At 41.1% G+C, this 15,311-nt stretch overlaps 1 protein-coding gene across 3 annotated transcripts in view; it reads right to left on the bottom strand.

Annotated features, from left to right (window-relative positions):
• The window catches only part of CKMT2 (creatine kinase, mitochondrial 2), a 37,232-nt gene that overhangs the window by 16,827 nt on the left and 5,094 nt on the right, over positions 1-15,311 (bottom strand). For all 3 annotated transcript variants that reach the window (XM_024217304.2, XM_024217222.2, XM_024217384.2), the window contains exon 2: positions 2,449-2,621. In XM_024217304.2, coding sequence (XP_024073072.1) covers positions 2,449-2,600 — 152 coding nt within the window. In that variant the 5' untranslated portion in view covers positions 2,601-2,621. The remainder of the gene's footprint in view (positions 1-2,448; positions 2,622-15,311) is intronic.

The raw sequence follows: 15,311 nt of genomic DNA, 5'->3' as shown, positions 1-15,311 counted from the left end.
TGGAAGTGGGAAGCACTGGCACAGATAGGAGGAACATGAACAATGTTCGGAATTCATTTGGTTGTGCTTTTGATAAAACTTGAGGTACAAGTAAAGTTAGTGGACCAGATCCCCAGCTAGTGTAAATCAGTGTCACTCTGTGGACATCTGTGGAGCTATTCTGATTTATACCTGCAGAAAATCTAACCCTATTATAATAATTAAAACAACTCAGAACTATCTTATTATTTAAAGAAAGCTGTATAGTATTATAATCCATCAGTAAAGAAATCTTCAGCTCGTAGCATGTGAAGTGACAGGGCCGTAACCAGGGCAGGGTGAGCTGGGCGGCTGCCCAGGGCACAAAGCCACGGGGGCGGGGAAATGGGGCGGAAAAATGAAGTGGAAAAAAAGGTAGCGGGTGCAAATATGCTTACTCACCCTGGATGCAAAAATGCCCTAGTTACGGCTCTGTGAAGATGTTGCTAAGTCCTTTGATAAAGCATTGGTAATGCTTTTAAAGGGGTCAGATTGTGATATCTTTACCCTGGTTTAGTAGCACCTGGCTCTAACAGGAATCTCAGCAACCTCAGTGGGCCTATTTGTGGAATATGGTACTATTCACTATGACTAAGGGGATCAGAAACTGGCCCATATTGTCATTTTTCAAAAATAGGGCCAAAGTCAAGCTAGTACAAGTCCAGTGAAGTCAACTTAGTCCTATCAGGGCTGTATTTAGCTTCTATGCTCCGTCAGTCAGTTTATAGCTGCTGTGGGAATATTTCAGGCAGAGCAGTTGTGTCTCTTCAATGTATTTACCATGGCCAACACCTTATCATTTGTACATAAAAATATAAAAAACTTCCCTTCAGTAGAGTCTACACTGATAGTTGGCTCCTAGGAATTAGATGACTGATAAGTTAATGAGAACCATCCTGAACCTTTGCCTGAAATGTGAACCAAAACTGAACTTTATTTGAGGTTTGACAATCTTTGTGTGTGTGGTTTTGTTTTTTTACATTTTCATCCATTTCTGCACTTCCTGATTTTGAAGGCTATTGTTCATGCTATTTTGAATCTATCTAAAACCAGGGTTACTTGTGAGAGATCCTGTTCTCAGATTTTGAACTTACAATAGGGTTGCCATATTTCAGCAAGCAAAAAAGAGGACGGGAGGAGCCCCGCCCTAGCCCCGCCCCCATCCTGCCCTAGCCCCGCCCCTGCCCCTCCCACTTCCCGCCCCCCTCAGAACCCCCAACCCTCCCCCCTGCTCCTTGTCCCCTGACTGCCCCCTCCTGGGACCCCTGCCCCTAACTGCCCCCCAGGACTCCACCCCCTACCTAAGCCTCCCTGCCTCTTGTCCCCTGACTGCCCCCTCCTGAGACCCTCCCCCCATCCTAACTGGCCCCCTAGGACCCTACCCCCTACCTGTACCCTGACTGCTCCAACCCTTATCCACACCCCCACCCCCAGACAGACCCCTGGGACTCCCACGCCCCATCCAACCACTCCCCACCCCCTGACAGCCCCCCCCCAGAACTCCCGACCCATCTAAACCCCTCTGCTCCCTGTCCCATTGACTGCTCCGATCCCTCTCCCCACTCCTGCCACCTGACAGCACCCCCCCCAGAACTCCCAACCCCCCCCCGCTCCTTGTCCCCTGACTGCCCCCTCCTGGGACCGCTGCTCCTAACTGCCCTCCAGAACCCCACCCCCTACCTAAGCCTCCCTGTTCCTTATCCCCAACTGCCCCCTCCTAAGACCCCCCCCCAACTGCCCCCCAGGACCCTACCCCCTACCTGTACCCTGACTGCCCAAAACCTTATCCACCCCCCCCCAGAAAGCCCTCCTGTCTCTTGACTGCCCCCTCCAGAACCTCCCTGCCCCTTCTCCGACCCCCTGGCCCCCTTGTTGTTGGCCTTCGCCTAATGTCTCTGTGAACTTGCTCAGGAACGGCCTGAGCCGTTCGTCCCGGCACGCTCGTCCCGGCAGGCTGGCTGGCAGGGGAGGAGGAGCAGGGGAGGAGCTCCAGACTGCCGGAGGTGATCTGCGAATGCAGGGAGGGAGTGATCTCAGCTGCAGGGGGGAGGAGGGGCTGTCTCTGGCTGTCGGAGCCTCATGTAAGTGACACCATCCGTCCGGCTGCCCTGTTAGCTGCGCGCGCTCTGCATGGGGGGGGGGGGGGGAAGAAGTCCGGACATTTACAAATTCCCCCCGGATGCTATTTTTAGCTCAAAAATCCGGACATGTCCGGGGGAATCCGGACGAATGGTAACCCTACTTACAAGGATCTTCCCATCCTCAGCTCCTCCTTTCCCACATGCATAGGTGCCACATTTGGGACATGATGACTTATGCTGCTGCTCTGCAGTTTGTTGGGGGACAATTCCTTCTCTCTTAGTCCCCCAGTGAGCTTCAGCAGCTACTTGGGCTGGGTGCTCAGTGGAAGGTTTAACCCAAATGACTTACCTTGGAGGAAACAGTTTTCGTCTTTCATGAGATCCTGCTCTCACATTCTGATGATTCAATAGGTATCCGGTGGTTAAGGCCCCTGTGCTAACTGTTGCAAAGAGCACAGCTGTTCTGCGGCCAGCCAGGAGACGAGAAAACGTGCTAGTCATTCTTCTTCTATGTTAAGGCTTCTAGAAGGCAAAATAACCCTATATGAAACCATACTTGATGGCTATTTGAACTTAAAGTTCAAATATGCTGAACATGTCAAATAAACACTCACTCTCACAACTGGAACACACAGTAATTCAATAAAAAAGGCAATTATTAATTATTATTATTATTATTATTTGTGTGTATTGCAGTAGTGCCTAGAGGAAGGATTGGTAGCATTTACTCTATTTCTGTACATAAACCTTTGATAGACTTGAAAAATCATTGGATCTGTTCAGTGCAATATTGAACACAACATTCTAAACCCAACCCTCTCTCATATGCATATTAACTGTTTTGAGGCTTTTAGGGTGAAAATTCAATTCTTTAGCTTGCTTCATAGCAGTAATATAGTTACATGGAGATATCATGACACATGGGAAGGTTATAATGTTAAAGATAGACATAGCAGACAAAACACTGCAAATAATGTGTAACTGAAAATGAGATTGAAATATCAAGGAGGTTTAGATTCTGTTTGAAATATTATTAAATATTATTATCATTTATATAACACTGCATGAATGGAGCTTTATAGTCTCTTGTGATGGATAAATGATACACAATATAAGACAGGCATTGCCTGTAACCAGTACCTTAGTGACACACCAAAAAGAGGTGCCTATATTTGGGGGGGGGGGGGGAATGTTAAAGCCTGACCCTGCAATCCCTTACTCAGATAAATATTCCCACAGAAATCAATGGGACTACTCAGGGAAATGACAATTACCCAAATAAGTACTGTAAGGGCCTGCACACTGGGTCAGTAATGCTGATTTCAAAACACAACAGGATGCCATAAGCAATTGAGTTAAAATCACTTCTCCCAAAATCATTTACAACTAGTCAGAAAAGTTTTTTTGACAAGGACAGACATTGATCTGATAAAATCCACAAACATCCTTCATGGTTTTATTTAAACACTGCCAAATAAATCTCCCAAATCTCCTGGCTGGATCCTTGGCCCCATTAGGGCTGCTTTGCACTGCACTGGTGGTATAAAGCAACCTTAAACCTGACTTAACTGCCCAGCTGGTGAGTCCCTTGAGGCTGTTCTAACTGAAACGGGGATCAAAGGAAATCATAGATCACCTAAATCTCCCTATCCCCACATGTACTAAGCCAAGCACAGCTGGGCCAGATCCAAGGACTGGGGCTTCTGTCATTACTTTTAGTGATAGCTGCACAGGAAACTTTTGATAGACTTCAATCCACCATATGTTCATGAGAAGTGAAAGTATAGACATATAGAAAATAACTCCACATGATAGCCATATTCTCTGCAAAGACCACGGGCTATAAATGCCTAGCACACTTAGGTGCACTGTATAAATAATTATATAAATCTGAAGTAACCAGTGAGCTGTGATCTGATAAGTCTTTTATCCTATAAAGGATACAACTGGGAATTTTTCTCACCCTCACCTCTCTCTCATTTGATCTCCAAACAGTTATTTACACAGATTATTTATTCATGGAGGTATATGGGGAATTGCAAGAAATAAAGCAGACTTGTAAGTGATGCTTAAATTTCTCTTATCCTGTGATTTTGTGAGTTACCTTGAGTTTTGTAAAAATAGTCCTGTGGATAAACTAGGATAAAATGAATCCCAATTACTTAAATGGCTCACAGATCACATCCTTCATACCAACCTCCTTAAGACACCTCAGAAGGTTTCTGTATTTACACAACAAATTCTCACTTCTGCATAAGGATATTTTTAAACAGTCCAGTAAAAATTGTGCTTCTTCTCCACCTGATATCCTCATTAAAACACACAGCTTCAAGAAAAGGAGCCTGATTCTCATTTTCATTTTCACTGATCTGACAGTGTAAAGGAGGCTTAAAGTGAGTGTGAGTGTAAGTTGCGCCCACTTCCAGGTCCCCATGCACTGCAGGAGTGGTCTGGCATAGTCTCGGTGTAAAATGAGAATCAGGCCCAAGAGGGTTTAATTAATCTCAAAATATTTTTAGGAGCTCACACAGAGTCTGTTATTACTAATTGTGTCTCAAAGTGCTCAGAGCTGTACAGATACAGTACCAGAGTGCTGGCAATCTACAAGGCAGATAGAGAACATGGCATGTGCTAGGAGACTCAGAAAAGGGAAATAACTTGAATAATATTTTTGAATGGATTTGATTTGTTTTGTTGTGATTGTGGGCCTCAGAGAAGGTTGGAGAGTGAAATCCAGGCCTAGCAAAACTCCCACCGACTTACATGAGGACAGGATTTCACCCCAAGAGTTTAGGTGGATGGGGGTCTGACAAATCTGGCTTGGAAGGATGTTCCATAGCTATGGAGCAGGTTGTAAGAAAACATGAAGTTAGGAGTGGAAGGACAATAATTGCTCATAAATCTTCCCAGTGTGCAATCCTTCAGTTGCCCTTTTCAGTGTTCTCTAGGATATATTTCTTCTGTTTAATCATTCCTTAATCCTTTTTTATTTCAGGGATTTAAAGAGGTTAGCAAGACACCTCAGAACATTTCATATCTGTTCAGTGAAAACAATGCTTTCATTTCTGAGCACCACCCTGAAGCCCTGGGGTTAATCAGATCATGGTCAAGCATCTCACTTCCCTTTCCATTCATGTCTAATGATGATTGTGACCTTGTATGTTTGCCATTTCATTGGGTTTGAATTATTTTGGTAGATTTCCATGCCTTTGTGTTGTGTTTGAGTTTGCATGATTCTTGCATATTTCTTTACAGGTTTGAAGGCAGATTTGTCTTATGTCCTGTGTCTAGATCAAATAGTTTGATATCAACTTTCCAATATTCTATACTGATGCACATTAGGCAGTATCAAAGGGCATTTTAAAACTAATAAAAGTCTTAGCTGTCTCCTCTACTTCCTGAGTACACCCGATATAAAATAGGGTTTTGTCACTTAGAAGGAGAGAAACTCTGATATATCGATTGAAAGAAGATTCAATATTTCCTTCGTTGCTCAATGGTAAAAATTTGTCCAAAAGCAGAGTACTGGGAAAAGACCGCATTTAAAGAGCATCATTTTGACATGATCAGCCATAAGGAACTGATTCTGATGATCTTCGATTACCCTGAAACCGTGCCATAGAAAATGTTACAGAATGCACATTATTTAAACTATTAAAAATATATATTGAGTAAGAAAATGCCCATGTGTCAGAACTTTCCCTGTTGGCTTGATCCCTCAACTGTTACTCACATGAGTAATTTTTCAATGGTCCCACTAAAGTCAAAGAGTTAATTTGCATGAGTATGCTTTGCAGAACCGGTCCTTAATACATGTCGGAAGGAAAAAAATCTTGTCATTGGTGGAGTGTTTTATCATAAATTATAATTAAATATGCAGTTTATGATACAATGGGATTTTTCGTACTCCTTTCTGTCCTCATCATTCCGCATGTGGCCCTATGCCTTAGTTACAGCACACCATCCAGACTCTGCATTGAATATGGAAATATTAATTTCCTCGTGGGCTTTTCTGTGGAACTCATGATTGTTGTATCTAAATAACTCACAAGCAATGAATTTATTTTCATAACAGCCTTGTGAGCGAGGGCACTATTAATATCCCCATTTTACAGATATTGTCAGTGTCTCTTCTCTTCACTGGTGAGCAGGCAGATGGCTCACACCCAGAGCCCTGTCCTAGAAACTAAAAGCCTGATCCAAAGCCCACTGAACTCAATGGGAGTATTTCTGCTGATTCCAAGTGGTATTGAATCAGGCATTTAAAGCACACAGAAGTCATCTCCTAACCTGGGGACTGAGAGTTGTCACTTCGCCAAGGGACAAATACATTCGGTGCATGTATCCTCAGACTGGAGGATTGATTTGCCTTGTATGTGTAGAGAATAGAAGGAGACACAATAATATAATTTTAGTCCTTCAAGAATAACCAGGGAATTGTCTGTGCTGGCTACAGGATATTCCGCCAGTAACAGGTAATGGTAATGACATTAGGCAGGCCATCATATTTAGCTATCTCATATGATTTCTGCTGGCAAGGATGCACTATGTTGATAGCTGTTTTCACATTCCATCAATTCCTTATATTAATAGGATGTGACACAGAAGTCTTATGCTTTGTTCCAGCAGCAATTGATTGACTATATATTTTTTCACCTTGAAGCCCTTTCCACAGATGTAGCATGCACAACAAATAATAACACCACTCCATTAAGAAGGTCACTATTCGCAGTACTATGACATTACTAACATGTTGTGGTTTATATCTGCAAACCAATCACAATGTGTTCTATAGCTGAACTGCTCAGTAATAATGACCATATGTAATTAAATTTAACATGAGTGTGTGAGAGTGGAAAATACCAGACACCCGCCACTGTAACATTTAACTTCAAGAAAGGGAACTACACAAAAATAAGGAAGCTAGTTAAATGGAACTGTCAGAAGAGTGAAATGCCTGCAAGCTGCATGGAAACTGTCTAAAAACACCATAATAGAGGCTCAAACTAAAAGTATCCCCCAAATTAAAAAAAAATAGTAAGAGGATCAAAAAAAAAAATACTACCATGGCTAAACAACAGAATAAACGAGGCAGTTAGAGACAGAAAGGCATCCTGTAAAAATTGGAAGTCAAATCCTAGTGAGAAAAATAGAAAGGAGCATAAACTCTGGCATGTCAAGTGTAAAAGTATATTAGGCAGACCAAAAAAGAATTTAAAGATTAAGTAGCAAAAGACACAAAAACTAACAGCATTTTTTTAAAAGTACATCAGAAGCAGGAAGCCTGCCAAACAATCACTGGGGCCACTGGATTATCAAGGTGCTAAAGGAGCACTCATGGCAGAAAGACCATTGCAGAGAAGCTAAATGAATTCTTTGAATTGGGCTTTACTACAGAGAATGCAAGGGAGATTCCCACACTGCACCATTTTTTTGGGGTGACAAATCTGAGGAACTATCCCAGACTGAGGTGTCAATAGAGGAAGTTTGGAACAAACTGATAAATTAAACAGTAATAAGTCACTAGGACCAGATGGTATTCACCCAAGAGTTCTGAAGAAACTCAGATATGAAATTGCAGAACTACTAACTGTGGTATGTAACCTATTGTTTAAATCAGCTTCTGTACCACATGATTGGATGATAGCTAATGTGACACCACTTTTTTTAAAAAGGCTCCAGAGGTGATCCTGGCAATTACAGGATAAGTTAGGTAAGCCTAACTTCAGTACGAGGCAAATTGATTGAAAACTATAGTAAAGAAGAGAATTATCAGACACATAGATGAACATGATTTGTTGGGGAAGACGACTGTTGTAAAGGGAAATTGTGCCTCACCAATCTATTAGAATTCTTTAAGGGGGTCAAGAAACATGTAGGTAGGGTGATCCAGTGGATATAGAGTACTTGGACTTTCAGAAAGCCTTTGACAAGGTCTCTCACCAAAGGCTCTTAAACAAAATAAGCAATCATGGTTATGAATCAGTAACTGGTTTAAAGACAGAAACAAAGGGTAGGAATAAATGGTCAGTTTTCAGAATGGAGAGAGGTAAATAGTGATGTCCCCCTAGGGGTTTATACTGGGACCAGTGCTGTTCAACATATTTATAAATGATCTATAAAAAGGGGTGTACAGTGAGGTGGCAAAGTTTACAGATAACTACCTTGAGTAATTTGGTATCAAGTCCAAAGCAGACTACGAAGAGTAAAGGACTCTCACAAAACTAGGTGACTGGGCAACAAAATGGCAGATGAAATTAAATGTTGATTAATTAAATGCAAAGTAATGTATATTGGAAAACATAATCCTAACTATACATACAAAATGATGGGTTCTGAATTAGCTGTTATTACTCAAGTAAGAGCTCTTGAAGTCATTGCAGATAGTTCTCTGAAAACATCCACTCAATGTGCAATGGAAATCAGTAAAGCTAACAGAATGTTATAAACCATTAGGAAAGAGATAGATAATAAGCCAGAAAATATCATAATGCCACAATATAAAGGTACAGTGAAGGGGAACAAAAATGATTAATGGTATGGAACAGCTTCTATATGAGGAGAGATTAAAAAGACTGGGACTGTTCAGCCTGGAAAAGAGACAACTAAGGGGTGGGGGATAGGATAGAAGACTGTAACATTATGAATTGTGTGGAGAAAGTGAATAAGGAAGTGTTATTTATGCCTTCATATAACACAAGACACAGGGATCTGCCAATGAAATTAATTGGCAACAGGTTTAAAACAAACCAAACAAAGGAAGAATGTCTTCACAGAATATACAGTGAGTTTGTGAAACTCATTGCCAGGAAATGTTGTGAAGGCCAAAACTATAACTGGGTTCAAAAAGAAATTAGATAAGGTTATGGAGGATAGGTCCATCATTGGCTATTAGCCAAGATGGTCAGGGTTGCAATCTCATGCTCTGGGTATACATAAGCTTCTAACTGCCAGATGCTGGGACAGGACGACAGGGGATGGATCACTCAATAATTGCCCTGTTCTGTTCATTCCCTCTGAAGTATTTGGCATTGGCCACTGTTGGAACATAAGATATTGGTCTGACCCACTATGGCCGTTCTTATGTTCTTAGCTAGACATACAAAATCAGTTGAGGACTTAGGCACTAGATGGAATTGTGTGATTGTGACATATGTTTGAAGTTATTCACTTCTGTAATATTTTCAAAAAGCTCAAACTAGCATGTACTGTACTTTCTAAAGTTGGTAATAGTTGATTAAATAGTCCTTTAACTCCTATTTCAATGCATTTCTTCTTGTCTCATGAACCTTACGACATTATCAGATATGGTAGCACTTGATCCTGTGAGGAGCTGAGCACCCTCCACCCAGGATTACTAAACACCTCACAAGTTTTGGTCCATAAACAGCAAACTGTGCTGCTGTGTATAATTTGGATCTTCAGCTAACAGATAGCCCCGATTCAGGTGGACAGATGCTGTGCTCCGTGTAAAGTGGACAACCTGGCAATAGAAGGAAGAATAAATGCTCAAGGAAAGGACATGGAAAAGGAAGGGCCTGCGGACAAAGCACCTATCTCAAAAGAGCAAAGCCGAGAAGCAAGAAGAACAGGTGAAGAGAAGTTTTTTTGAAATATCAGAGTGGCTATAGCACAAACGGATACTGTTTAGAAAATGCAATAAACCTGCTGTTGGGAAGATTGATGCACTGCTGGCCAACCCTCTCTCTCTTTCTGTAAAAAGTGTGGGAGACCCCTCCCTCACATACAATACATCTAGCTATATGCCACACAAACAGCCACAACTTCAGCCACTAGGCAATACTGCCTGTCTGGTAATAATCATCTTGTCCCTCCCTACCATGTTCAGGCAGCTGAGCAGTCTTCTCCCCTGTTGCCAGGATCTAATAGGTTGGGCAGGTCTATAAGATTGATCAAGAGACCAAAATGCTCCTCTTGGAAGCCAAGTTTTGTGCTAAGTGGGATTGTTTTCCTGCTAGAATGTAAACAAAGGTATGCTCTATTATCAGAGTATCTTCCTTTTTGGTGGTGTTGTCTTCATAGGGGTCTTGCTCTTACTCTACCTGTGTACTGCCCCTTGACACGGTCTTGTTGAATCTTTCCTTTCCTTCCCCTCTCTTTATGTTTCTGTGAACAGGAGTCCATTGTATGGCTTTCTTCATTAATGTAGAACGTGCCTGTACTTTGTAAACCGCTGATAGTAGTTGCTAGCCCAGATTACTCAATTGAGAAAGGCATCTGACACGTGTCAATCACAGCAGCAAGCAATCATTGCCAGCAGTAATTTAAAGAATTCAATTGGCTGTGGTTTTTGCACTTTAAGTGAGCTCTGACTTCAGCTCCGAGTGGCAATCTCACCCAACTGTAAGGGTCAAACAGAGCATGACAGACATTTTTGATAAAGAGAGGAATAAAAATCACTGTTGGATTGCCTTGGAAAAAGAGGCTTATTCACATTTCTGTTAATAATGTATGTCACCTTACTTAATAAAACAAAATGACTCTCTGCTGTGTAGGCAGGATGTTGTTTCAGAATATAAACGCATATGATACTGCAGTACACACTGAATTTGCAAATATTGTGCATGTGTATAATCTGTCCAATTCATATATTAATTATAAATCAGATTATTTGTATTGCCATAGGATCACCATTTAGTTGAAATGGTAATCATTATATTCAGCAGGATAGTTAGAAATGTCCCTAATTCTTTGAGAATTCTCTTGATCAGAAACACCATTCTGTAAGGCAGATTTTCCTGCAGAACCTAACTCATCCCTCTTTGCAGGGATTTCACTTTGGGTATGTTTCACAGTACATCTTTGTACATTTCACTGTATATAACCAAAATCTTTGGCTTCATTGAAATCCAAAGAGTGCAGAATTTTCAAGGAAGATCGGTCTGTGTCAGGGGCCGGGATGTGGATAATCAGGCCTAGTGGTTAGACCAGGCATCAAGCACGAGGAATCGGAGTCTAAGATCAGTGACAGAGTCAGATGCCAGAGCTGAGGGTCAGAGCTTGAGCTCAGGTCAGAAGCCAGATTCCAAAGGTCACAGTGGAGGTCAGAAATCCAGAATAGGAGTCAAGGTCAGAACCAGGTTACCTGGAACTAGGCAAGGCAGAGGCGGCGCGGAGTCTGAGACAGGAGCAGGAAGGGAACAAGGTAGGAGCAAGGCTAGGAACAAGCAGACACAGGAGCTATTGCATGACAAATGGTTTGAATAATCAGTGAACTTCTTCAGTTTTGTGGCATAGCAGACTTGCTTCCTGAGTCTCTGACTGCCATGCACTGTACTTGGTCTTGTTCATGACTTAGAGTCTTGCACCTTTCACACTATTCTTGAAGAACAGCAGAAGAGATTTTTCACTGGGCCCCATTTTCTTTGTATTCTTGACAGATGTTGCAAGGAAAATTTTGTTACTTCAAGGCCTCTGAGTTTTCTATATAAACACCTCCTTTCATGGTACACTTTTATAATCCCAAAGGATATGAACTATTGTTTCCTGAACTTTACATGTTACACATAATCCACCTTTGGGCATGTTAATTAGGAATAAATTACTATTTAATCCACAATTCTGTGTTAGAATTCTAAATAAAGCCACTTCGTTCTTCCTTTCAGTACCTTGGATTATATCAACATTGTCAGCTAGTGGGAATGCATCTCGGAATTTTTTTCTCAGTGTTTCGTTTGCCCACAGTTCTTGGCATTCCTTTCTTAGCTCATTTTTTATTGGGTGTTTAAATTCTAATTTGCTTCAGGGGATTCCTAGGTTAGTTTGTCCATGATTAATGGCACTTTTGACCTGTTTTTCCTCCAATTCATTTCCTGTTATCCCTACTTGCGCCAGGATCCATACTATCACTATGGTTATATCCAATGGCACCAGTTCAGTTGTTAGCAATATTTTATTAAGAATATTATTTCAGCTATCAGACTTACCACTGTAATTTGCCTGGAGCCCTGATAAGGAGTCAGACAGGATAGACACAGCAGCTGTCCACACATCTAAAGCCCAGTTTAGTGCTAGCATAATCCCTGTTAGCTCAGCCTAAAGATGGATACAAAGTTAGTTATGGCCTTATGGCTTTCTTGAGTCCAAGTGAAGGCATGCAGAAAGCTGTTCCCACTCTTCCTATTCCTTTCTCTTTGGAGCCATATTTGGCAGTAGTATTCCCACTTATCACAAAAATGTATAAGATATAGCAAATAAATATCTATCAGTCTTCTCCTTTTATTTATTTCATTATGCAATTCCATGTCTATCTCAGAGTGGATGGTTTCCAGTGATAAGAGTATTTTCCCAGAGCTATAGATTTTGGTCTCTTTCAATCCTTTATTTTCATTAAGATCCTTTATCCCCTTCTGTACCCAACTTACATTGAGAATTTTGATTTTTTTTGTCCTACCTGGCCTCCACTTAATTCCCAAAAATCATTATATATTAGCTTCAGATTGTCATCTTCACCATTACCTCGTACTTTGGCCCAAAAGGTTAGTCTAGGAGCTTCATTCTGATAGGCATTTCACTAGTTACTATTAATAGTACACACAGAAGCATAGTAATGAAGGTACCACATGTGATACGCAATGCCTGTGCTTGGATATAGTCTGGTTTTCTCAGCTTTGTTTGGTCCCAGTCCAAACACCTGGCATTCATACTCAATAATTGGTCTAATAAGCACTCTATACAGTGTTACCACCGTTTTCTTATCCACTTCCCAGGATGTTCCAGAGATAGTTTTAAGTAAGTTAATTCAGCTTGTTATCAAATATCACATTTAAGAGTTTGTAATTTTTCACTAGATTATCTGTTGGTCATATAGATATAACTTTACATCTAAACCAGTGAACTGCTGCTGGGCTTAAGAGCGAGCCTGTTAGCTTCCTCAGCCAATCAGGCGGGGCATCCCATCAGATGGTCAAGCTGATGCAGTTCATCTGTGCTCATTAGGCTATCAGGAAACTGGGCAGGCATAGGGCTTTTTCCAACAGTATGGCCCTTCCCCATACTCACAGTGGTAAAGGAGCTATTTTTTCATAGCTGTCTATGAGTTTGGTGGATTGTAACTAAAGAGGAGAGGAAGCGCATGTTTTTCATAGATTTTATGGCCAGAAGGGACAATTGTGATCATCTAGTCTGACCTTCTGCATAACATAGTCAATAGGACTTCCCTGAATTAATTCCTGCTTCACGTTCAATAGCTGTGGTTGAACTAGAGCATAGCTTTTAGAAAAAACATCGAATCTTAATATAAATATTTCCAGTGATGGAGAATCCACTACAACTCCTTGGTGAGTTGTTCCAATGGTTAATTACCCTCAGTGCTAGATATTTACACCTTATTTGTAGTTTGAATTTATCTAGCTTCAATTTCTATCCAATGTAGAAGACAAAGTGTAACGCAATCCAAATGAAGAGTCATTTCTTCTGGAAAGTGTTCCAAAACTTATTAAATACATCTTGCCCAAATACAGACAAATATTTATTGAACTCTGCCTTTTCTGCATTATTATTGACAGTTCTACCATTTCCACCTAATAATGGACCAATACAATTCTTAGGATTCCTTTTGTTTCTAACATACTTAAGAAATTACTTTTTGTTGTCTTTAACTCTGCTGGCCATAAATATCTCCTTGTGGTCTTTTGCTTTCCTTATCAATTTCCTACAGTTCCTAGCTCCTAATTTTTATTTCGTGCTATCAATTTCCCTTTTCTACATTTATTATTAAAAAGACAGATGCTCTCATTTCCCCTCCAATCCAGGCTGTTTTTTAAAAAAAAAACAAACAAAAAACAAAACAAAAAACAAACAAACAAGTGAAGTCTTCTTTCTTGAGTGTAGGATTTTTGCTTTTGGGGCATTTAGTAAAAGGTTCTTGAACAGTTCCCATTTGTTATTAATTTTTTTCTGTTTAAATTCTCTCTCTTGGTGATTTGGCTTATAACTGTTTCAGTTTTGTTAAATTAGCCTTTTTAAAGCACTAAGTATATATATTACTGTCAGGGGCGGCTCCAGGCATCAGCTTAACAAGCAAGTGCTTGGGGCAGCCAAGGGAGAGGGGCGGCATGTGCAGCAATTCGGGGGCGGCAGGTCCCTCACTCCCTCTAGGAGCGAAGGACCTGCCGCCGAACTGCAGCTGCCAATCGCGGCTTTTTTTTTTTTTTTTGCGCGCTTGGGGCTTCAGAAATGCTGGAGCCGGCCCTGATTACTGTGACAGTCTATACCCCTCGGTTCACCTCTTTTACAAGACTATGATACATTTTGTATAAAATATGCTTTCTGAAGTATCATTTGAAAACTCAAAAGCTCCTGAGCATTATTGATTGTCTTGGTAAAATGTATGGCAACATTGTATGTAAAGTTATAAAATTCTACTGTATGACATTACTGAGACATGTTCCAACTTTAGAAAAGCAGCCACAAAAAAGCAGTGCCTCATAGACAAAAGGCAAACTGATCCCTTGGCCAGGTGTCAACAAAATCAAATGGACCATTGCCTGGTTAAGTGGTCACTCTTTGACAGGAAAGAGGGGGTGAGCAAAAAAATTACATCTTCTCAAAGAAACAGCTGGAGATTCCCATCCCCACAGACTTTCCATCTCCTGAATCCCAGCTGGCGATGATTCTCATAGAAAAGGAAAAAATATATAAGAATGGCGAATATACCCCCATTATTCCTACCTTTCTCTCTACCTCCGGCAGCTACAATACCTCAGAAACAAAGAAACAATTTGAACTTTTATGCCTCATTATTTGTAATCACTTAAAATCTATCTTTATGTAGTTAATAAATTTGTTTTATCTTAACCAGTGTGTGCTGGAATTGAAGTGTTTGGCCAACTCCATTTGAGATAAAAAATTATATGCACAAATCCTGTTAATAAAATGACAGACTTTATGTCAGCTTGTATTGTCCAAGAGAGGGCTGGGCAGTACAAGACACACATTTCTGGGAGAAAGTCTGGGAATGGGAATTTGCTGGTGTTGGTCTGCAGTGTAACTCAAGAGTGGCTGGCCATAGCACTCATGCAGTATAGCTGGGAGTCATTTACATGCTGGAGGCTGTGAGAGCGCAGACCAGGAGTGGTTGCTCTCACAGCACAACAGTATAAAAAGCACCCCCCCCCCATGGTGGAGAATTGAAGGGACACAGCTGTTCAACAGTCCAGATTGTACACTGGGTAAGGTCAAATTGGCACA

This window comes from Terrapene carolina, unplaced genomic scaffold (assembly GCF_002925995.2).
Source record: "Terrapene carolina triunguis isolate 2854851 unplaced genomic scaffold, T_m_triunguis-2.0 Scaffold69, whole genome shotgun sequence".
Taxonomy (NCBI): Eukaryota; Metazoa; Chordata; order Testudines; family Emydidae; genus Terrapene; species Terrapene triunguis.
Note: the sequence above shows the minus strand (reverse complement) of the source record. Positions and strands in the feature narration are given on the sequence as shown.